Source organism: Lepisma saccharinum, chromosome 29 (genome assembly GCF_977018435.1).
Source record: "Lepisma saccharinum chromosome 29, izLepSacc3.1, whole genome shotgun sequence".
Taxonomy (NCBI): domain Eukaryota; kingdom Metazoa; phylum Arthropoda; class Insecta; order Zygentoma; family Lepismatidae; genus Lepisma; species Lepisma saccharinum.
The window spans coordinates 34,757,129-34,782,987 of record NC_139257.1 but is presented as its reverse complement, the minus strand read 5'-3'; the positions used below and the strand labels follow the sequence as shown (position 1 = coordinate 34,782,987).

Sequence of the window (25,859 nt, the reverse complement as noted above, 5' to 3'; positions counted from 1 at the left end):
ACCTTCTTCGATGAGGGTATACAGAAGATGGTGAAACGCTGTGACAAATGCCTGAATTCAGGTGGCAATTAGAGAAAAATAGTTCAGGTGTGAGTGCAACTTTTAGGTATAATAAATACAGATTTCCTTATTTCCGTTTTGTTTCATGCCTCTTAGAGGTTGATTTCCGAATAGCCCTAAACAATTTTAAAAAGGCATGAACTTGCGCATAAAATTAGAATTGGGAATACATTTAGCACTTTACACTTTAGCACATCTCATTTGTTTTATTCCAGCATTTAACTATATGCCAAATTCTGTCCACTTCTGAACGCGTTTTTGGTAATAATCAAATGACATCAAAAATGCAATGAAAAGGCTTTAAGCTCAAAGAAAGCTACTTACGAGGAGGGATATTTTCGCATGCCACTCCCTGGTCCTCACCATTGACATAATAATGCAAGGTACCATTTATGTGCCGCATCATGCCTATACGACTACCAACACGGAGAGCATCCAGATCACACTTGTAGCCATTGCGGACTGTGGCTCCATCCTAAAAAATATCAAGAAAGCCCAATAAAGCACAAAAAAACCACATGTAGTTAAAAATAGATAAAACTGCTCACACAAAAAGTTTCCTTTCGCTACATGTTTGTGACTGAGTTGCAATAAAAGTACATGTAGTTCTTACATAAATCACATTATAACACAATGGGGGACATATTAATATGGTACACTATAACTCAGGGCTCGAAAAATCTCAGTCGTGAGGTCGCCACGGCGACTAAAATATTCAGCCTGGCGACTGTGATCTTTTGCTGTTATATGTACGAAATTTTGATGATTCTAAGTTCAAATTGCAGTACATCGTAAGTTAGCAAATTATATATTTTTTTTTTTATCAACGTTGTGAACATTCCATAGAGTCAGTAACAATTTCTTACCCTTTGTCCCCCAACACCCCATTTCCTGCTTTCTCAAATAATTTAGCGATGTTTTGAATACCGTGATGCTCAGCATCTTATACAGTGTGTTTCAAAAATCACACAACCCAAACTTTGGAAATGTATATCATGAAAACTGTAAGAGATATTTACACCGGGTTTTCTGCATTATAAAGCCTCATCCATAGAGATATTTTTCGACGCTTAAAATTATCAGTTTACTCCATACAGAACATTATATAGCTAAATAAATTTTTCCAGAAATGAACTTCTGAGTAAGAAAAATATGTAAGAAATTATCGAAGGGTCACAACTAGACATTTGATGACTGATGCCATGTCAGTCTGTCATTTGCGTATTGGTCATGTGCAACATTTGATGAATTTTTGACTGGCGATTTTATGGGTAAGTGAAAAGTGCCATTTTTGGGACGTATCTCCGTATATGGCAACACTACCAGGTCGAAATATTGCCAACAGTCGCATGCAACATGTGTCTAAGTATTGGCTATACATTTACGTGAAAAATCGTAAATCAAGATTTTGTGCCGAAATTGTACTTGTGAGAATCCTAGACTGCCCCTGGTTACATTGAATTCTCTTCGCTCACTTTCGCTGCTAATGTGCCTGTTTTTTTAAATTGATTCAGCATGGCGTATTCATTGGAGCAGTGCATGTGCATTGCTGAAGAGTATTCTACTACTCATTCTTACACTCGTGTGCAAGAGGTTTTCCAATAAAAATGCCCTGCTTCTGCTGTACCTCACAAAGCAACTGTTTTACAACCAGTCAAACACCAACTAATGATCCCACAAATTGCTTTAAGAGTTGGTCTTTATTTTTGAAAAAGATGTTTTCAGCAAATTAACAATGTTTTTTTAAAAAAATAATGTAATTGCTTTTATTTAGTTAAAGGCTAACATAAATTAATGAACCCAGTGATAGCCTACAAAATTAGTTTAGTGCAGAAAACGCTTGTGTAAATATCTCTTACGATTTTCATGATATACATTTTCAAAGTTTGGTGGGCACGACTTTTGAAACATACTGTAGTATGCACAATTGCTAATAGGTGGTTTCCTGGCACCTGATTTTCAGAGCTGGCACCTAGCTTTGAAGAAAATTTTTCGAGCACTGCTATAACCTATAATTTTTTGCACAATTTGTTCTTTACGGAACATGAAATATGAAATAACATACTGTAATGTTCATTATTTTCCTGTAGTTTACGGTTATTACAAGCATAAGAAAACAGTTTTTCGTTGTGATGTTTCAGGAGAACACACACTCCCTTCATCAGACATTTATTTTCATTTTGGCTAAAGATACACTTATAACAATGGTTAGTAATTTTTTAAACAAAAATAATCCATTATATAATGGATGTTATGAATGTTACATTGTTGTAATATAGCAACTTAACTGTGAAAAGAAGCAGTGTTTTATTTTTATTTCAGATAAAAAAAAATGATCACATTATTTTTTATTTAAAATTATGAATTCCAAATATCAACAAGTAATTCAAATTCATCATTGTTTTCACAAAGTCTCTTGATGTTTTCTGTTACATTAAATTTTAAAGATGGTGGCTTACTCCATTTGTGAAAAAGAAAACTCCATACTGGTTCTATGTTATTATTTTCATTATTTAATTTCTTCCAGTGTTCTGCAATGAACGAAGCTACCCAGACATTCAACTCTATGTTTCCTGTCAATCTTTTTAAGAATAAATTAAATAATGAAAATGGTAACATTGATCCACTATAGAGTTTTCTTTCGGCTCAGCTCTAATACATAATCTATTAGTTTATATTGGGTTGATGCATAAAGTTAGTAGCGTATCTTTTTAGTATGGCAACACTGAAGTGTTAAGAGTTTGTTTAGTTAAACATTCGCCATTTGGAGTGGCATTGTTGTGCTCGTGATGTCGGATGCCTTGCGGCCGCAATTCCAGAAAAACGACGAGGAAGATTGCATCAAGTGCTGCTGCAACACGATAATGCACGCACACACTGTGCTAACATGAGTTATTGGGCACATCCCCCTTACTCCCCGATCTTGCACCCTCGGATTTCCACCTTTTTCACACTCTATCCAACAATCTTCAAGTAAACTCCTTTGATAACGAAAATTCTCTTCAAACTTGGCTTGACGACTTCATTAATTCCAAATTGGCTGATTTCTTTAAAGCAAAAAAACTGCTCCAGTATTGGCAAACAGTCAAAGATAATAAAGGAGAATATATTACTAATTAGTTTCTGTCTTCTGTTCATCTCAAATGAGTATCAAATAAAATAAAATAAAAACTTTTGTCACATCAACCCAATATTGTGAAAATATATATATATAGTATATATTACATACTAATATACAGGGTGAGTGGCAGAAAAGCAAAGTAAAATAAACAAAAAGAATCAATCAATAATATACAGGATGAGGCAATAGTCAGGTAACATATATGGCAAGGTCTTACTGAATGGCCACCACAGTCACCAGACCTTCCACCCCTGGATTTAGTTTTGGGGACACGTAAGGGCCATTATGTATGCTAACAGAATCAAGAACCTGATCACCTCAGAGAAGGTATCACAGGCATCATCACCCTCATCACACCAGCAGACATCTCACACAATTGGGAGCGTTGAATTAAAGCTTACACCCAAGCACATTGAACATGTACTGTAACTGCAACCATTAAATATTAATCATTTGTACGCACGTATTTGTTATCCTATGTAACCTGCTATTGGCCTTACTCTGTACATATAATAGTTTACTATTCCATAGATTTCTACCACTAGAAAGCCACAAATAATGTGCAAACAACAATATGAAAGAGTGCACACAACTAGCTTTTACTTACCTAGTGTTTGAACACAAAACCTTGGGGGCTTCAGTGCACCATGCAGAAAGAACATGCTATACTGAACGCAATTCCATCTGGCAGCTGACCTTGAAGGCTATTTCTGGCCCTTTCTGTCCCCCAATTATCTTCAGGGGGTGTGGCTCGATGGGCATCAACAAATGCAGTTGTGAAGTAAAAGCTGAAGGAGTCACATCGCTCTCCCGAAGCAATGTTGCCAAACATACTTCAGTTTTTGCCAGTTGTTATTTGCATGTTTGTAGTGTGTTTGTGTGTGAAACTCACTCGTGTAGGACCACGTGCGCAGTTGTACCATCAACACCCTGCTGATTTCTGGTGCTGGCAATATCATTGCCAGAGAAGACTCTCGCGTGCTTTAAAGTACCTTTGGCAACATGTTTTGATTGATTGATTGAGTTGGTGTTTTAAGTCCACTTTATGCACAGTAAGGCTAATCGGGACTGGACCTACAGTTTAAAGTGGAATCCGAACCACTATGTGCCTCCACTGGGTATCGAACCCGACATCCCTTGATTACAAGGCGACGACGCTACCACTGCGCCATGGGGTAGGCCCCCTTTGGCAACATGTGGTGGACCCAGCGCTAATTTGTTCCGTCCAGCAAACAACGTTCGGTACCTTGCGACTCGAAAATACCCAATTTCAGTCAAAGAAAATTCAACTGATTGCTGATTCGCTGTTTCCCAGCCGCCAGTTGGAGTTGCTTTCAGTATAACCAACAATATTCACACTTTCATTTTCTCGAAACATTTCATAACAATTCATTACAATTGTTCACTGCAGGCATAACTTTTCTTAGCCATAATAAAATAGCAACCACAACAGGAATGAATGCAAAGGTTCAAATTGGAGTTCAATATATTGAGCTATTATACTTCTGGATGCAACATTACCAGAAAACTTTTTTGTTTACATTTATGGAGAGGTTAACTGGACAGAACCTACAGTTTCAGGTGAAATCCAAACTACTCTATGCCCCTACAAGGACTGCAATTCAAACAACAATAGCATTAGGTACTAGACCAGGGATTCAGGGATTGCTCTCGTCATATATTCAAAGTATTTCTTCTTGTATTATATTTTAAATATGGATGGGAAACATTAGTTGGTACTCTATCGGTATTGGTCGATATGGGCATACTGGTGTATCGGTAAAATAACTGACAATTTTACTGATCCGATATTTCTATAAATATATTACAATTTAATGCAATATTGTGTCATTTTGTTATAATTTTTATGGATATAAACACAATAGTTTTCATTCTGTACTTTTTCTAAAAAGTAACTGTCTAAATATGCAGCTTACCTTGCATTGCAAAGGCTTGGTTCATCTAGTAACATACATTTATTAAGAAAGTCAATGAACCATTCAGGTTCATCAAGAACCATTATATCGGTTATTGGTACAAGTAAATTTTATATCGGTACTTTATCAGTGTCGGCCAAAATTTCATATCGGTATATCCTTACCTTTAAATCACAAAATGGAGGAATTAGAGAATCAATCCCGTACTACTGCTAGTTTATACCAGCATATGACATATTTTTCCTATTTAGCTACTTAAAATGATTAAGTACTTTCTTTAATATGGGGATATTTTGTAACCTTTATTTGTGATTTTTTAAGGTTTATTTACTGTAATAAATGCAAGTTACCTTAGAAGTTAACAGTAGAGCATCAGAGGTCGAGTATAAGGATTGTTAGAACTTAAATAAACATTTAATATTTGGGCCAATCCATGACAAAGTGGTCCTACCACTTCAAAAAGTAAAATTAGTACTAATACTATTTAAACAGCATTAACTTAAGCTTTAGCTTAGTGTGGGACACTAAATAGTTACTAGTTTGATATTTACATGACCTTGAATGGTTCTAAGAATAAAGATTAACAAAGAGAAGTGGAAAATATGATGAAGGTTGTCTTTTTACATTAAGACTTGAGTGTATAAGCAATGCTCAATAAAATTGTAATTTTCACAAATAAATTTATTATAATTTATGAGCTGAGAAGGTTCCTTTTCCATTTGACATTGTTCAGTTAGAGTATTAGGTGAGTAATATGGTATTAAATGGAGTTAATTAATGAGGTATTCACATAGGTCACACCTGGAACCTTTTTTCAAAAAATCAATAACATTAAAAAATAAAAATGTTTTTGCTGGAATAGAAGACATGAGACGAAAGGTTACAATATACATCCCCCCAAAAAATTATGGATAAAAAGTTGTAAAAATTCAGTTTTTTCAAGATGTGAGGTGGTAGGTGAAGCTTTTACCGCCATGAGAGTCACACCTGGAACTCCTGTTATTCTTGAATTGCCCAAAAACAACGTTGTTCACAGAGCTAACTCTTCAGGACAGTAACAATGTCATCTTTCTGAATACTACTACAATGATGATATGGATGAAATCAATGTCTTTGTTCACAAAATATCTAGATTTGAAGCGTGTGATTGTCACACCCGGAACTCATGGATTGGCCCATTTATTACAGGTTCAACTTTCATGTTTCCCTTAACTAAGAATTCTCAATCACATGATTTTGAATTAAATACTTACTAATTGAGATTGATTGCTGTGTGGTTCATCCTCAATAAGTCTGAGACTACTCCTCTGAAGTGTTAAATCACAGCATCACAACCAAGAAGTTATTAATCCATGAAATAAATAAATCAATAAAAAAGGATACAAAGATATCTCATGCATTATTTCCTCTACAAAAATGGTGGTTACTTACAGGCAACACCCAACAACCACAACACAAAAGACGAATATCCACGTCACTATGTTTTGATACTGAACTCACAATGAATCATCAATTTGTACTAACAAGTGTTACCTGCATTACTGCCGAGCCACTTAACATCCATGTGTCATGGTCGATATCTGTCATTGTACTTGGAAAGTCTAAGTCATCTGGTCGAATGGCTGTAACACCTGTAGAGAAAGAGAGAGAAATTTACTTACTTTCAAATGAACTATAATACCCACCCCAGAGCTGCGGTAGTTTAGTTGGTACAGCATCTGACCACCATGCTGAAACGCAAGGTTCAATTCCCAGGGTGTATGTTCTAAGGTTGGAATTTTTCCAGTCTTGTCCCCGCATAAAGTGACTCTCGGTCCCACCCAACCCCAAATCAATGGATACTTGAGGGCAACCCTGGGGGGTAAAGTCAGCTGGGTATGATGCTATCCATATCATCCCAACTATGGCCAAGATCAAGAATATGTGGAGCTCTACCTCCATATCATACCATACGCTTTCATACCCAACCCACCAAAACTTCCTCAGAAATAGAATTGCACCATGGAAACACCACACTTCGGTCAATGACCAGTCAACGGATAAATATACCTGTGAAAACATCCACGGTTACCAATGACCCCCCACCAACCCCAAGACAACCAGACTTACCAAACTTGTCCAACCATCAACTTACCACTACCAAAACAGAGATATAGGGTGAGGCAACATATACTTAAATGCATCCTTTAATTCAACACTCCCAATTGTGTAAGTGTGGTGGGGGTTATTTGGGAGATAGCCTTGTAATCCTTTAATTTTCTTAGCATACATGATGGCCTTTACGTGTTTCCACAAGTAAAAATCCAGAAGATTTAGGTCTGGCAACCATGGTGGCCATTCACTTATGTAACCTGTCTTTTGCATCAGCTTGTATTATACAAAAGCCTCATCTTCTACCCATTAGCACCCCTCCACCCCCAATCAATTCTGCTTCCTCTTTGATATTAACATCTTTATCTGTAGCCTCAGACAGATGGCAATATTTCTGGTTCAAAAACCTCTCTTTTAAAACCACAACACACGAGACCCACCCAAGTACTCTCAAGCTTTTCCCTCCCCTGCACACCCCCCACCTACCAACCAGCACCTTGAAAGGTGTGCATCGCAGCTCATTCCTATATAATCTGCACAAAAAACAAATCTCAACCCTTCCTAAGAAAGTTTTTTGACCTCCACAGCAAAACTTGACAACTACAGTGGTCTTGAATTCTCATAATTACCTAGGTGTAACCACTCACCAGCTACTGGACTCATCATCCACCCACAAAAACATCACAGCTGACCTATCAACCACACACCTCAGCAAAATCCAGGACTTCATTCACACCTGAGGCCCCCCTGAAGGCCTGACAGCCCCTAGTCTATCCACACTAATCCCAGACAACCCCACACCCTCATTTTGTCCACTTACAACTCCCCAATGAAAGAATTTCAGCCTCGTGCACTTTAACATACATACAGCCTCCAAGCACCAAAACACATTTCCCAAATGATTACCAACCTGAGCATAGGTGTTCTTTGCGAGTATCCCTTCATCAATTTCATCATATCATCACTCATCCTCATCATTGCGATTAGCCAAAAGTGGCAGAAAAGTGACGTAAAAATAACCTCTAATTCACTCAATCAACCAAATCAATAGAGTAAAAAACTTCTTGTATCATTACACTTGTCTCTCAGGCAAGCATTATTGTCTGTCAAACATACATCACTAAGGGTTAATCATGATGACAGAGATGATTGATGATTAGATAAGACTGATCAAGATATAAGCACAAAAGATCACCCACAGCTGGATTTGAAATAGGAACCTTCGGTAACAGGATCATGATTTCAACATTCAACACACAGAGGGTGCTTTAAAATATGGCAGTTTTTAGAAGAAAAAAATGTGAAGTACACAAGCTAATACCCAAATACTGGACATCTGAACACATCATCAAATCAGTTATTCATATTTTCTGACAGTGTTTGTGTAACAACTTGCATGGATGTTTCTCATTGCTTTCATTATTGAAAGGAAAAATGATCACGGTTTGACACACGAAAAAGCTTACCTGCTTCAATTGAACCGGACCATCGATCTACCATTTTTTCAATAACAACTTCGAACATTTCACCCTCTCGGAGGGCACGGTTACTGATGACAATTGCATCATTAAATTCTCCAAATGCTCTTGGTCGGGATGCTGTCAAGCCGTTGTTTGAAACCCGAGCATTCTTCCCATGAACATGATGGAACCTTAGATCACTGAAAAAAAAAAAAAAAAGAAGGGTTATGTTTAGTGGAAAATATGGCAAGCAGCAAAAGGAATTACACAAAGGCATTTAACACTTTCAACTGCCATGTGCATCCAATTGATGCATAACTTGCAGGCAGCATGTATAGTTCTTACTTAGGGGTGTGCAGGACAGAATTTTTTTGGTCGAGATGGGAAAATTTGTCACTTCCCGACTAAGGCGGGAAATTTTCGGGATGGGAAATGTTCGAAATTTCCCAAAGCTCTAAAAATCTCAAAATCTAGATGTTATTTTCAGCTGAAGTGATTGTTTTTGCATTTCTGGAATAAAAACTAACAATTTCCAATAAGTTCCAGACATTTCCAATGCAGAAAACGTCCAGAATTAACAACTTTTTAAAATGACCATTCGGTTTTTCCCGACTGCTTGAGATCCCGGGAAGTCATTTTCTGAATTTTTTCCCCCGATCCCAGTCCCAACTTTTCGGGATCCCGAACAGCCCTAGTTCTTATACACAGCTTCTTTGAAAACATATGTGAGTATGAGTTTCTCGGGCCTCCTGGAAAGGCTGTGCAACCATGGTTTCCGAGTTTTCTCACAGGCTATGAAGTTCTGAAAGCAACTACTTTATAAAATACTACATTGTATAGAACTGCTTTACTTAGAGCTCCAGCCTCCCACAAAAAAATGCAAAATTCAGGCTGGTAGTTAAAATGTTAATGAACTTAAGAGTTGATTGAGGAGCTTTACTTTACTAAACACAGCATGAATTATTTTTTTATATTAGGAATTTTCGGCCCTTAAAGGTGCACAAAGTCACTTCTTATTGTGATTAACTGGGTATCACTGGTAGCACTAACTAACTCTCTAGCCTTCTCAAACCCGAAGGTTATAGGCTGCAGCAACACAGGCCTTCCATCTGTCCCTATCTTGAGCAAGATCTATATACTCTTTTCCATCCCTACAGATTTCCTTTAAATCCATCTCAACGTTGTCCCTCCATCTTCGTCTTGGCCTTCCTACAGGTCTCTTACCATCAGGTTTCCCAACAAGAATCCTGTAAACTCCTCTTTCCTCTCCCATTCGTGCCACATGGCCTGCCCACCTAAGTCTTCTTGATTTAATGATTCTAATAATATCTGGACATGTATACTGGTTCAAACTAGTAGTTATCAATAATTAGATTTTGGTTATTACCTAACACTTGGTTTCGGCCTGTAAGCATATATTTAGTCTTCTCTTTGTTAACTTCCAAACCTATCTCTTTAGCAGTTTTGAAAAATATTTTAGCATTATTCTTAATTGTATTTATATCATCCCCTAATAAGTCTACATCATCTGCATATGCTAACAACTGAGTCATACCATTTAATTTCTTCGTTAGTTTCTTTTACCTTCCTAACAGCATATTCTAAGGCAAAATTAAAGAGCAATGGAGATAATGCATCTCCTTGTTTTAACCCATCATGAATTGTAAATTTGTCAGACATATTAATACCCACACGAATTTTACTTTCTGTTTCACTGGTGCATATTTTTATCATACTAACAAGCTTCTTAGGTATTCCAAACTCTACTAATATATTACATAATTTATCTCTTTTCACCGAATCATATGCTTTTTTGAAATCAATGAATAGCTGATGGACATTTTGATTATATTCCCACTTTTATCCAAGTGTCTGTCTGATGTGAAAAATTTGATCTGTAGTTCATCTGTTACGTTTAAATCCACATTGATAATCACCTATAATTTCATTAGCATATGGGGTTAGTCTTGTTAAAAGAATGTTAGACAATATTTTGTATGTTGTTGAGAGTAGAGAAATTCCACGGTAATTATTGCAGTTCATTTTATCACCTTTTTTAAACACAGGAACAATTATGGATTCTTTCCACTGTTGAGGGATTACTTCTTTATTCCATATTAAACAAATTAATTTATGAATTAGACATATTAATGAATTTCCACCATATTTAATTAACTCAGCTGGTATTAAATCAATGCCAGGTGCTTTGTTATTCTTTAGCCTTTTAATAGCATCTTTAACTTCAGTCAAGTTAGGTTCTGGAACTAAAGGTTCTGCTGTGTGTACTTCATTCACTTCTGATTTATCTCCTACATGGACATTTAAAAGGTCATTAAAGTAGTTCTTCCATCTATTTAGAATATCGCTTGGGTCAGCTAGAAAATAACCGTCTTTATCTTTTATCAAGTTTACTTTAGGTTGCCACCCCTTTCTAAACTCATTTACACCTTTATATAAATCTCTGATATTTTTGTTTTTGCTGTTTGTTTCAATTTCGTTAATTTTGCTTTTCAAGTAATCTCTTTTTTTTTACTTCTAAACGTGCGGTTAACTACTCGTTATATTCTATTATAATAGCTTAGATTTGTATCATCAGAGTTATTTAACCAAGTAAGTCTAGCCTGATTTCTTATTTCTATTAGATTATGACATTCATTATCAAACCATGGCTTACTTTTTCTCGGTTTATGGTATCCTATACTTTCTTTAGCTGCTGATTCTATTGCATTACGTATGTGCTCCCAATTCTTATTTACGTCTGTTTCATTTATATTTTCATCATCATTTAAATCCTGCAAAACATCAAATCTATTTGACAGTTTAATTTGGTAATCTTTCTTAATTCTTTCATCAGTAAACTTTCCTATATCAAATTTTAGAACTTTTAGATTTTGTTGCTTATGATTTATCACTGAGAGTCTTTCTCTTAATTTAGCAATTACTAAATAATGGTCACTGGCACAGTCAGCACCTCTATGTGTACGAACGTCAATTATACTAGTATGCCTTCTCTTATCAATGAGAATATGATCTATCTGATTATGAGTTTTACCATCTGGAGAAGACCAGGTATGTTTATGGATATCTTTATGTTTAAATGTGGTACTTTTCACAATTAAATTCTTTGAGGTTGCAAAAGTAATCAATCTTATACCATTATCATTACTTAATTCATGAAGACTTTCTTTACCAATCGTGGGTTTAAATGGTAGCACTGATATTACAATTAAAAACTGAATTTCACTAATTTGTCACAATCATGATTTAACTCCTGTCTTAAAGATGATCCCAAGGACTTTTTGTTTAAAGAATGACATGTTTTATGTTTTTAACATCTGTTTTTTTTACAGGTATATTTTTTCCAGTAAAATAACAAAATTGCATAATTTTGCACGAAATTAAAGGATACTTATAGAAATACTGGAGCTGCAGTAGTCTAGTCAGTAGGGCATCTGACTGTCACGTATGAGATTCGGGTTCGATTCACTGGGTTGGGTGATATAAGAACTGAATGCTTCTGGCCTTATCCCTGCATAAAAGTCTCAAGAGCAACCCAGAAAGGTAAAGGTGGCAAAATTGTGGTGCTGCAAAATAGCCCTACCCCACATCCCCTTACATATGCCTTATGGCATTGGTGCAAAGTGCATGGGGAACTTTAGCTTCACAGGGTAGCTACAATTTTTTTATTTATGAAATTCCCCGACATTTCCAGGTTTTCCAGTACAAAAATGAAATTTTTCCAGACATGCTTATCATCATGACTTTTGGCTTTTGAACCTTGTGTCTTTCAATTAAATATATAATCCGATAATTATTATGAATATTCAGTTTCACAACCTTCTTTTTTTTTAAATTTCATTCTACATACACAAAGACACATGAAAATTCGAAGAATAAAATGTAAAATTACGATCAGCATCGAATGTATGGCGTGCTACATACCACGTGCATATAGCCTTCAGGTTAAGGTAACAGAGGTACATTATTTCACCATAAAATATCTCCACAATATAAAAACAACAGAAAAAGTTCATAAACCATACACAATTTTCATTTTCTGGTGGATTTTTAGTGTCGTACAAAATGCTGTTTTTTTTTGCTTACATTTGTAAGTACAGTTAACTCTCGATACAACGACCTTTCACAGTTCCCGGGAAAAGGGTCGTTATTTCGAAGGGGTTGTTATTGGAATTTGCACCAATTTTCAGCTTTACCGGAGCTTAACCGGACACAAAGATACCTAGGAGATGGACTACCATTTATCCTGGTAGTATACAACCTGTTATGCACATGACGCATGTTGTGAGAAGGAAAATAGAACATGAAAACATTTTCACAAAAAAGGATTTAAAATAATGTTACTTTCTTTCAATTGTGCACAGTCGTTGCTCTTCCAGGAAATTCTTACAAATTCTAGTTCATGAGAAACCCGTTTGCACTTAGACCTACGGAAAGGAAAACAATCTCTAGCTTATTGCAAGTGAAACTCGAAGAATCTTGACAGAAGTCACACTGGCGCCAGCAAAAGTTGGAAGATAATCAGGCAGAATAAATGTTGGATTTTATAGGGGTCTCCTGGAGCATTGTCTGATACAAGATTAACTGGTAAGATAAGATCTCTTGGGAGAAACAACACATCCTTTCTAGGCACCAGACAAAAAAGGGCAGGGCTGAATGCACGTAAGATCGAAGTAAACTTTTGCGGAAGCTTGGATGACAAATCATTAAGCAGGTTGACGATCTTTAGTTGACCTATGTGACTTTGATTATCTCTAACAGTTTCCCTTTTTTATGAAGTGTTACAGGGAACAAAGAACGTGTTTTGAATGAAAGCGGTTACAGGAAGTTGTCGGCTACAAGGCCAAGAGTTGCTCACTCACAGGGACCTGCTGAAATCTAGGTCAGAGCTGGACAGACGGTCCAGACTTCCAGGCACTACACATCTGTATTTTAGAACATTCCTGTGATCTTATCTCTAATTTCTCAAGGTGGTGTATTTATTGATGAAAGAGCTTGACCTGCCATATACATAGACAAATACTGCAAGTCCAGCACAGTCATATCAGGCTGCTCCCCCCCCCCCCCATCCGGTTGTTAGCAGCTCTTAGGACAAGGAAACAAGTCAAGGTCGATTTAAAATAACATCCAAGCACATTCGATCTTCTCTTCTAGCGTATCCAAGAGCAAGCGAAAACCAAATGGCAAAACAAGTCTAGCGTGTTGGGTAGTGGCCATCGGGTGTGGGGTAACATTGGTGTGCTTGGGGGAGGGTAGAGGTCAAGTGCTATTGGATATCACTCAAGCTTGGTATGGTGGTGTCTATTTTTAGATCAGACCCACTTGCAAGCGGTAGAGTGCTTGTGAATGGAATGAGTGTGAATAAAACGAGTGAAAAAAACATATTTTTCGGCCGATTTCCTTCAATTTTTCAACTTTTTCATGGTTCCCGGGACAAGGGTCATTACTTTGAAAGGGTTGTCATATCCGGGGTCATAGAATCGAGAGCTGACTGTACACAACATCCGGAGAAATTTTTGTTGCATATAGGAATTCTATAGGAAATGCCAACAAGACTAAGATCTATAAAATAATAGACGATAACCTCATCTTCACCAACCTTTCTGATAATCATGACCCTATTGTCAATGTACTTTAGTTTTCAATCAGATATCTGGACTGCAAGTTTTACTTTGATATTCTTTCTAAAATTAGTGAATTATAAAAGTAAAAATTTATTATAGAAATTTGAAGGAACCATAATTTTGCACAAGACTGAGAATCATAAGAATGAAAGAAACAAGTTTCTGAACCAAATATTTTTTGTGAGTGGAATCAGAAGGAACGAATCCAGAAGTGGAAGTGAACTGCTTGTTCATTTTGCAACTTTTTCTCTTGCAGACTCCAAAATACATGTAAAAATTCAGATGATCTGCAAAATTCCCCGACATTTTCGTTTTCCAGATATGTATCAACCCTGCTTTAACAATAGAAATACTGCACTGGTAAAACCATAATCAATTTTATCAATAAACTGACACTAATATATTGAATACCAATTAATCTGACCTATCCTTAATATTAAATTAAAACATGCAACCGACATTTCTACATTGAAACTGTGTTGAAAATACAATGGAAGACAGCCACTCACTCACCTGTACATTGTTGTATTTGAAAGACTAGAATTAGCAGTATCCGGCGAATAACAATCCATTGAGTCAACTATTGTTGCTTGGGCAGCCTGCCCATAGAGATCAATCACACCAGACACTCTTTCAGGAACATTTGTTGCCGCCGGACCTTGGTCCACGCCATTTACGAAAAAATGAAGGGTACCCGTCTCTTTCCTCATGACTCCTACTCGGTCCCCCACCTGCAAAATAAATGGAGAGAAACATCATTTGCAGAGGCAGTCATGGAAGAACTACTGATATTAATTTACCAACTTTGCTCATATGGAGCAGACTTGGACGATGACAGAGACAAAAGAAAGATGCAGGGAGTGGAGATGATTTTTTTAAGGAGTATATTGGGGAAGACTAGAAGGGATAGAATAAGGAATGAGGAGATCCGACAGACAGTGGGTGTGGTGAGGCTTCAGGACAGGATAGATCAGGCACAGATGAGATGGTTTGGACACATGAATAGGATGGGTGCAGAAAAACTACCAGTACGAGCTTACACTGCACAAGGAGAGGGAATAAGGCCAAGGGGAAGACCAAGCTGTCGGTGGAAAGAGCAGATAGCGGAGTGTGTTAGGAGACGAGGACAAGATTGAAACACCATGGAAAGAGAGGAGTGGTGGAAGACCAGAAAAAAATGGAGAGGCTTGACTTCTATGCCGACCTAGCCAGAGGCAGGAAACGGCAAAGGATGAGGATGACTCACATGTTCAAGGAACAGAAAATGATTAGATTAAATTTATCATCATAAGAGCCACATATTTATGGTGAATAAAAGATCAAGATTTTGGTACAAAAACTGGGCATATTTCGGGATCAAAAGTGGTATATAAAACTGCTTTTTGGTGTTAAATTGGTGAATGAAAACCTAAATGTGATGTAAAAACTATACTTATTACACAAAATTAATATTTCACTTCTAATAGCACATTTATCTAGTTATCAATTAAGTTTATTCATTTGTAAAGGAGTCCATTTTTGCTTCTCAAATATTTTAAGCAGAATTAATAAATTTTTCGTGATTTGCAGAACTCGCAAGATAATTCAGACTTCAGAAAGTATCGTGTTGGTATATAAATTCTAAATTTCGTGTATAGAAGTTTATTTCACATTTTGCAGCATTCGTGAAGAAATATTGCCGCAAAATGCACCTCACACCTTTCAAAAACATTAAAATTTAATATTACAATGTGTTATTTCACAATTCGAATTTTCATGTAAAACAAAACATACATGCCTCTAATTATCATCCTGAAAGTTTGTCTACAATTTTGAAAAACAAAATTCCATGGCTTTTCAATCCTAAAGTCATTAGGGCAATTCACATATAGAAGGTCACTAACACCACACACAGAATACCACTTAACCAAGTTCTTAGAATATTCACTTCACATGTAAAAGCAATAATGGTAGGAATAACTGTTGGTCATCAAAGATTTCCTTCATAAACAATCGTAATAATATCATCATAAATACTAGATTATTATGGTCAAATTTAGTAATAAAATCTGTTTTAATTCTGTACCAAACACAACCCAAAAATTGCAAGTATTTTTAGTTCTTTCTTAACAGGTTTACAACATTCAATTGTTTTGATATGACTAAGGAGTTTATTACCTAGATCACAGTCTATTTGGGTCCTTTTTCATACAAAACTGTACTATGTAAGGGTATTAATAAATTACATTTGTTTCTAGTATTGTAATTATCTGAAGAAGTTGAGAGTAATTTGCTTTAACTAGTAGAAGAAATATGTACACTCCTGTTCAGATAAAGTGGCACATACTTCCAACTGTTCAACCATATAAACTGTGCCACTTCATGTGAACAGGAGTGTATAGTGGGATCCGTGAGTATTACCATGCCAATTGTCCACCACCATGTTCGTGCACTTTATTTGACCCAGTAAGAGCTTCAAGAATTAAAAGAAATCTCAAAACAAGCTGTTGACAACTTCTGCACCAGCATGAAAACACGTAGGATGTAAGAGAAAAATTAATGAAAATAGTCATGGACAATTTGCACGGTAATCCATATTCATATGCCTGAAGAATAGTAAAATATACTCCTAATATTAATGTTAATATAAGTGCTTGAGTTGTATGTGAATGGTTTTTTTCTAATAATCTATGGTGGGCTCATGTTACTGTTACTCCTGAGGCTAATAGAATTGCTGTATTTAATAAAGGTACTTGTATTGGATTAAATGGGGTGATTCCTTTTGGTGGTCATAATATTCATAGTTCAATTGTTGGAGATAAACTTCTATGAAAAAATGCTCAAAAGAATGACACGAAAAATAATACTTCTGAAATAATAAATAGAATTATACCCCATCGTAGTCCTATTATAACTTGATTTGTATGATATGGATTGAACTGTACAAGCATGGTAGTGGTAGAATACCAACTCTCTGAACAGCTTTCTACAGGGTTCATCATAATGAATCATCCCATCATGATTCATATAACTTTCTTTTGTAAGAAAAATATCTGTTTACAGTTTGAATATCCCCAGAATATAATTATGTAGGTTAACAAGAATGCAATGAATTATTTCATTGTCTCAAGGTTTGTTAGTGTCTTTTTACCTTGACAGCATAAGTTTTGATTAGGGATGTGACGAAGCTGAAAATTTACCGATGCCGATGTACTCACCGATAATTTTTGGAACCGATGCCGATATTTAACCGATTCCGATACATAAGATTATTAAACAGAAATGGGATGTTATTTTCAGCATGACAAAAATAAATTTGCTATGTACATTCCTATTGCATATCATATGTATATACATATATATTCTCAAGAGATGCGAATGTACATTTGCATCTACAAAATGTTATCTGAACCTTTAAGAAGAACATGGATTCTCAAGAGATTAAACATTAGTACACAAGCAGTTCTTTGAAATGCAAAATGAATTCCTGTTCTGCCAGATTCAACTTCAGAAACACGAGATTTGGAAGCACTTCAGGAAGTAACCTACTTCTTCTCTTATCGCAAATCTGTTCAGCAACACTGAACACTCGATCACTGAATACTGATGCAGCAGGTATGCCCAAGTATTTTCTCAGGACTTGCTTCAGGTTTGAATATTCATTTTTGAATTTCCAATACAACAGCAGATCCTGGTTCAGCAATGTACTCTTATATTTCTGATTTATAGTTAGGTTGATCCTCTGAATGAGTTTGCAATAATTTTATTATAAAAACTCTACAATAATGACGAATCATAACCAAATTTTCAATAAATCTTACAAAACTAGAATATAAAACTTATTAGAAGGTAAAAACTCTAGTATATTCTGTACCGGTTTAAATATCGGATTTTTGCCGATTCCGATACCGATGCCGATGTGTCAATTTCGGCCGATTTTCATACATCTGTAATCAGCTTCGGCACATCCCTAGTTTTGATTCATTGATATATTGTTTTAAGTCCACTTTATGCACAGTAAGGCTAATCGGGACTGGACCTACAGTTTAAAGTGGGATCTGAACCACTATGTGCCTCCATCAGGTATCGAGCCCGGGACCCCTTGATTACAAGGCAACGACGCTACCACTGCACCATCAGGGAGGCCCTTGACAGCATAGGTCATCTTATGTAACTTATTACTCAGGTTGTTAATTTATGAACCCCTAGCTACAATTTTCATCAATGCAGACCATAGAATTTATCAGATTTTTCTCAGCTGCAGTTTTCAATTTTCATTGATTACTTTCATTTTATTGACATACAGCCTTGGTTCATTTGGTGAGAAAACAATTTGTTTGTTCCTCCCCCCTTTGTGCACAATTTGTGTCCTTACCTGTAGCCTGTCCAAATTCTGTCCATACTCATCAATTACTGTCGTTCCATTGTGCATCACCCCATTTCCTGTCATCATCCAGGTACCTGACCTAAAGGTAAAAAGAAATTTCAAAGACTGATTTTCAAAAGATAACTACAAAATGAAATAAAAATGCAATTACCTAATGATGGACGGACACACACTTTTAACAGATAGCAATACAAAATTTACCACTAGAAATTATCAATAGAGATCCAATATTCAATGAAAAACCAAAACGGTTCAATCACCTTAAATAATTATGTTATAAAAATACAATTTAAGATAAATAAAAATACAGTGACTGCAATGGATTTTACTTCTGAAAAAGAAATTGAGTATTCACAATATTTAACACAACATTTTATGTTGTAAAGATTGATTAATTTGCTTTATTTTACTTCGCTTTTTGTGCCACTTTTGGCTAATTTGCGAAGATGGGGATAAGCGATGATGTGATGAAATGCATGAATGGACACACAAACATCCATGCCCACGTAGAGATTTGAACCTGGGACCCCTGGTGTCGTAGTGTGATATGCTAACCACTCTGCCATGGGGGCTGGCATATGTTGTAAAGAGAATAACGTAATATAATAAAAGGTACTCAACTTAATCTTATATTTCATCAAATTCATTTGGCTTCTTCAGGGATATTCTATGTAACAGGAGCACGTAGATATTACAGACAGAAGAGTAACAATATCAGAGATAAAGGTGTAAATGAATTTGAAAAAGGTGGCATCCTAAAGTAAACTTGATAAAAGATAAAGACGGTGATTTTCTAGCTGACCCAAGCGATATTCTAAATAGATGGAAGAACTACTTTAATGACCTTTTAAATGTCCATGTAGGAGATAAATCAGAAGTAAATGAAGTACACACAGCAGAACCTTTAGTTCCAGAACCTAACTTGACTGAAGTTAAAGATGCTATTAAAAGGCTAAAGAATAACAAAGCACCTGGCATTGATTTAATACCAGCTGAGTTAATTAAATATGGTGGAAATTCATTAATATGTCAAATTCATAAATTAATTTGTTTAATATGGAATAAAGAAGAAATCCCTCAACAGTGGAAAGAATCCATAATTGTTCCTGTGTTTAAAAAAGGTGATAAAATGAACTGCAGTAATTACCGTGGAATTTCTCTACTCTCAACAACATACAAAATATTGTCTAACATTCTTTTAACAAGACTAACACCATATGCTAATGAAATTATAGGTGATTATCAATGTGGATTTAAACGTAACAGATCATCTACAGATCAAATTTTTCACATCAGACAGACACTTGAAAAAAAGTGGGAATATAATCAAAATGTCCATCAGCAATTCATTGATTTCAAAAAAGCATATGATTCGGTCAAAAGAGATAAATTATATAATATATTAGTAGAGTTTGGAATACCTAAGAAGCTTGTTAGTATGATAAAAATATGCACCAGTGAAACAGAAAGTAAAATTCGTGTGGGTATTAATATGTCTGACAAATTTACAATTCATGATGGGTTAAAACAAGGAGATGCATTATCTCCATTGCTCTTTAATTTTGCCTTAGAATATGCTGTAAGGAAGGTAAAAGAAACTAAATAAGGACTAAAATTAAATGGTGTGACTCTGTTGTTAGCATATGCAGATGATGTAGACTTACTGGGGATGATGTGAATACAATTAAGAATAATGCTAAAATATTTTTCAAAACTGCTAAAGAGATAGGTTTGGAAGTTAACAAAGAGAAAACTAAATATATGCTTACAGGCCGAAACCAAGTGTTAGGTAATAATCAAAATCTAATTATTGATAACAACTCATTTGAACCAGTTTCCAAATTCAAATACTTAGGAGTAATATTAACAAATGAAAATTATATTAAAGAGGAAATAAAAAGTAGGCTTAATTCAGGAAATGCATGTTACTTCTCTCTTCATAAACTTTTGTCTTCTCGTTTAAAATCTAAGAAACTAAAAGTTAAAATATACAAAACAGTAATTTTGGCTGTAGTATTATATGGGTGTGAAACTTGGTCCCTTACATTGAAAGAGGAACATAAATTGAGAGTATTTGAAAATAAGATCCTTAGGAAAATATTTGGACCTAAAAGGGATGAGGAGACAGGTGAGTGGAGAAGGTTACATAATTTAGAACTACATAATTTGTACTCATGTCCAGATATTATTAGAATAATTAAATCAAGAAGACTTAGGTGGGCAGGCCATGTGGCACGAATGGGAGAGGAAAGAGGAGTTTACAGGATTCTTGTTGGGAAACCAGATGGTAAGAGACCTGTAGGAAGGCAAAGACGAAGATGGAGGGACAACGTTGAGATGGACCTAAAGGAAATTGGTAGGGATGGAAAAGAGTATATAGATCTTGCTCAAGATAAGGACAGATGGAAGGCCTGTGCCTGTGTTGCTGCAGCCATGAACCTTCGGGTTTAAGAAGGCTAGAGAGTTAGTTAGTTTTAGTTAGAGTTACAAGTACAAATGTGGTTATCCATGAGAGGGTTACATGTATTTACAACATGTATTTACATGTACAAGATGAAGTTTAAATATGGTGTTGTTCCTGTAGAAGTGTGACCTGAGGTACAGGTAAGTAGGGCAACAGAAGTAGATGGGGATCATTGTAGCCAGGTGAGTACTTTTTATTATACTAGTATTATGATGCTGGAATTGGGAGTCAAGTTTCAAAAAGAATAACATAATGGTAGAATTTAGACTCAATTACTTGGTTCTGTAGAGAAAATTAGATCAGAAAGATTACAAGCAACTTTTAGAATCAATCGATGCACAGACATATTTATATCAGCAAGTAATGATAGGAGTACAAATGAATCTCTTGCATTCCCAGAATTACCATACAACAGTATCAAACTTGAGAATAGCTACATTCAAAATTGAGTTAACAGCGGATTCAGTTGCTGTGCAATAGCGAATGAAGTTTCTTTTCAGTAGCCGGTAATGGTCAGAAACACAGAGGAACATCTTTGTACCTCGTAAGCCACAATGCATTTTTCTCTCATTTTTCATACTTTTGTGGGTTATGAAGTTTTACTCCCAAGCTGCTCAATTATTTAATATCAAAGCTGGGGAAAAGGACATTACAGGGAAGGTATACCCACCTAACATTTGTCATTGTGGATGGATATTCAAGTTCTGTTGGTGAATGGGTAGTTACCCCTATTTCAATAGAACCAGCCCACTTCGTAACCATTTTGTCCAGTCTCACTTCAAACAATTCATTTGGCTTCAAAGGTCTATTTGTCAGGACAACACCATTGTTGAAATCATCCATCGCACTGGAAAAGAAGGAGTTCATGACTAACGTATACGTTCTGTGATAATAAATTAAACTGAAATAAAACAAAAAAACATTGTCATACTCTCCATAATGATTTTCCATTATTGAGCTTTGCTTTCCTACCTGTTCTGATTAACCCCTTTAACCCCTTCTGATTAACCCCTGGCGTATATATACACACCCTCCTCATTGTGCTGCTGTAGTGCAGAAGGCATATATATACACTTTATGTTTGTTTCAACTATATTCGATTTACTGTGGCGTATATAGTCACACAGACGTTTGGTGAGATAGTTCTAGCTCTAGTAGAAACAAAAAAATAGTAGCAAGAGGGGGAAAAGATGAAAAAGAAGAAGATGAAACTAATTTTTCCCTTCTTCTTCTTCTTTTTCGTCTTTTTCTTGCTACTATTTTTTGTTTCTACTACAGCTAGAACTATCTCACCAAACATCTAAGTGACTATATATGCCACAGTAAATCAAATATAGTTGAAACCAACAAAGCATATATATACACCTTTCGCAGTACAGCACCACAATACGGAGGGTGTACACTGAATTTGACGAAAAAACCTACATTTCCCAGTAGCAACTTGTTCAACAAATTCCACACTTAAGGGGTTAAATGTAATGAGGATGAATGATGAGTAGATGAAAAATAAACACAGAGCATAATGAATACCGCAATTCGTGTCGTAACCGGCAAACATTCCCTGGCAGACTCATTGTTAAGTTTTGCAGCTGCTTAATCATGGGAAATTCCTGTATATCGGCACCTACACTTGAACAAGTTTGCCACTATGGACCACCCTGTATATTTACCTTCTTGTATTTCATGGATATATCCTTGCACTGTGATGGAATTTACATTCCATTTGTCCTCTTGTGTTTAACACCCCTTCAATCATGTGCTCAACACTTCTTTTCTCAGTCTTATTGGTACGTTTCTTGCCTATATATTGGAATCAATCCCAAAAACAACAAGCTCACACCCTCAAGCAAGTGTAAAAGTTAAAGCCGGAAATTCTATCCCTAAATGAAGGGCCCAGGTGTAAAACATGGTAAGTGACATTTTGGTCATTTTTGAGTTACAAAGTAAAATGTGCCATCCTTCAATTCTTGAGCAAAATTGTCTTGTTATAGTCAGTAAAACTTTCTGAAATTGGTAACCACAACACGAAAACAATTTATCTATAGTATAGCTTCTAATAACCTTTTTTCTTAATGAACGCAGAAATTACCAAAATGTCACCATGTTTTACATCCCGAACCCTTCAAATAATAAAATGACAATGAATAAAATCATACAGAATTGCACTTACTTTGGTCTGTGTGATGTCCTCCCATTGTTTATGACTGCGGCATGTGTACCACAACTTGAATGAAACATTAGCCTGTCTATAAAATCTTCTTCTGGAACATCTGCAATGAGATAGCAAATAAGGTACTAACTGATTATAGACATATCAATTGCATGTAAAATCTTACCCTACATCGGCACAATAGTTTCCTGTGGAAGAAATGGTACCATAAGAGTTCTGCAATATCCAATGATTTGCTAGTATCCCTCAGTGAAAACATTTTATAGTTGGTGCATTTATGAAAGGGGGAGGTGGGGGGTGACTGGAAAAAATGTGTAATTTTGTCATTGTCGCTGTAAAGAGTGTTATTTCAGTGTAATGTGCTAATTTGCAGGATATAACACATTTTCTTTAATTTATTTTAGGTCGAGAAGAAAGTGACAAGGTATCTATTTTTGCAGGACAATGCTCCCTCACGGGTTGTTTTGTGCACAGACCATCCACCCTACTCACCAGATCTTGCTCAATGTAAAAATTACCTTTCGTAGCATTTAAAGACATGGGGTGCGGGGGGGGGCAAAGTTTCAAGGATTCAAAGGTGATAGGAGCAACAGAGCATTTTTTTCACATGACAAAAAATGTTTTTTCTCGAAGGCTTAAAGAAACTTGAGGCATGATGTGCCAACTGTGTTGAACTTAAGGGTGACTATGTGAAATAGCAGGAAAGTTTCATGGTCCTAGATCATTTTCTTCTTGACCAGGCTGAGAACTTTTCAGCCAGCCCTCGGACTAACACTGAACAGAACCAAATAAAGTTTTGGAAGTGTTTCGGTGTCTTGTTTCTTGGAATGTCTACACCAAGGATTACCAAACCATTGATCGCAGGGTCATTTCCAGTAGCTCGTGAGGGTTTTGGCTAGAATAGACTGTAGATAAAAGGTGCAACATTTATGTATATGATAATTAGTGGCATCCTTCTCATTAGCAGAGTAAGAAGCAAGATAATGCTTAGGGGCAAGGTTTTAGATTTTACTGTGTGTGCAAGGAAAGTATAAATACTAGTTTTTACAAGTTTTTTAAAAATAAATTTACAAGTTTTGAACTCTCTAAGAAATGGCAGCCTCTGTATGTTGCAGAGAAATTAAAAATAACAATTTGATGTGATTTTATTTTATTTAGTGTCCCTTTTCTGCCACTTTTGGCTAATGACGATGATAAGGGTGAGTGATATGATAAAATTTGATGAAGGGACACTCACAAAGAAATTATTACATGTCTCAAAGTTGTTATAAACCAACAAAGGATCATAAAAAAATCAATCCACACTTGGTAGCTCGTCATGTATTTTCATATGTGGGAAGTAGCTCAATGACTCTATCTGGTCTAGACTAAAATACATGTGTGCATATATTTTTCATTTTTCAAACCGTATAAGAAAGTTACTGATCTGAACTAAACTATGAGACATAACAATGCACTTGAAGGCCAGGTTCTGCAAGCAACTTTTCATCAGCAGACAAATTTTTGGACTTCTAGCATTTCTTGCCTTAAATTTATACACGCTGTCACCTTGTAACCAAGCGGTCCTGGGTTCGATACACTGTGGAAGCACATTGCCCAGTGGTTCGTGTCCCACTTTAAACAGTAGGTCCAGTCCCGATTAGCCTATCTATAAATAAGTTAGTTTTCCACATTACATTACATTATTTTTGCACACAGCAAGTCGTTTTATTTTCTTAAGCTCTGTTAGTGGCAAGCCATAGTGCTATGTGCCACCAATTCAAAACTATGAATAAATTCTGTAAACATAAAATGAACTCCATAGTGCAACAACAGTACTTTAAGGGTCAGGACCTACAAACCAAATTTTTCATTAGGTGATGCATAGTTAATTCCCGGCCGTTGTAGCAACCAGAGTGCAATCACAGCGCAAAAAAGTTATATTGACACAATACTGCCTCCCTACTGGCTGCTCTGGGGAGGGGGATTTTTAATGTAGCTTCTTGCCCAAGCACTAGGCCTAATTGGTTGTTTGACTGCGAGTTTCTTCGTAGGGAAATGCGGCAACAGAGGGTCACTGCCAAAAAGGCGGTTACTGTGCTGGATATAAGAGTGGCGCAGGAATAGTGCACCAAGTCCTATCACGACTGTGTTCTGGGTTTCAAGATCAGAGCCCGCTACTTCTTTTTCGAGTAGCTTCCCAATTGTCGTCATGATACTGGGTTCAAAGTTCAAAACTAGAATTTTTAGATATGAAACCCAGGATGCACCCAAGACTATAGTACTAACCATTTGGCTACATGAGGGCCCTCTGTATTTCTAAATTTTAAAATATGCAATGGACAAAACTTGAAAAATGAAATTATATCCAGAATGTACATCCCACATTTTTATTAAACAGTAACAAGGGGACCGATTAATTGGTACTCTATCGGTATCGGCCAATATAGGTATATTGGTAAAATTACCGATCCGATATATCGATAAATATATGACAATTTAGTGCAAAATTCTGCCATTTTGTTGTAATTTTTATGGATAATTTCCATGCTCTACTTTCTAAAAAAGT

The 25,859-nt window shown here is 36.0% G+C and overlaps 1 protein-coding gene across 2 annotated transcripts in view; it reads right to left on the bottom strand.

The window, feature by feature from the left end:
• Neurl4 (neuralized E3 ubiquitin protein ligase 4) overlaps window positions 1–25,859 on the bottom strand; it is a 79,206-nt gene that overhangs the window by 36,378 nt on the left and 16,969 nt on the right. Inside the window, exons 9-15 of one of the 2 annotated variants that reach the window (XM_083114931.1) lie at window positions 23,312–23,411; window positions 21,812–21,988; window positions 18,666–18,756; window positions 14,825–15,042; window positions 8,676–8,869; window positions 6,643–6,749; window positions 385–535 (exon numbers count right to left, since the gene is read on the bottom strand). In XM_083114931.1, coding sequence (XP_082971057.1) covers window positions 385–535; window positions 6,643–6,749; window positions 8,676–8,869; window positions 14,825–15,042; window positions 18,666–18,756; window positions 21,812–21,988; window positions 23,312–23,411 — 1,038 coding nt within the window. The remainder of the gene's footprint in view (window positions 1–384; window positions 536–6,642; window positions 6,750–8,675; window positions 8,870–14,824; window positions 15,043–18,665; window positions 18,757–21,811; window positions 21,989–23,311; window positions 23,412–25,859) is intronic. The other variant, XM_083114932.1, reaches the window with a different exon arrangement.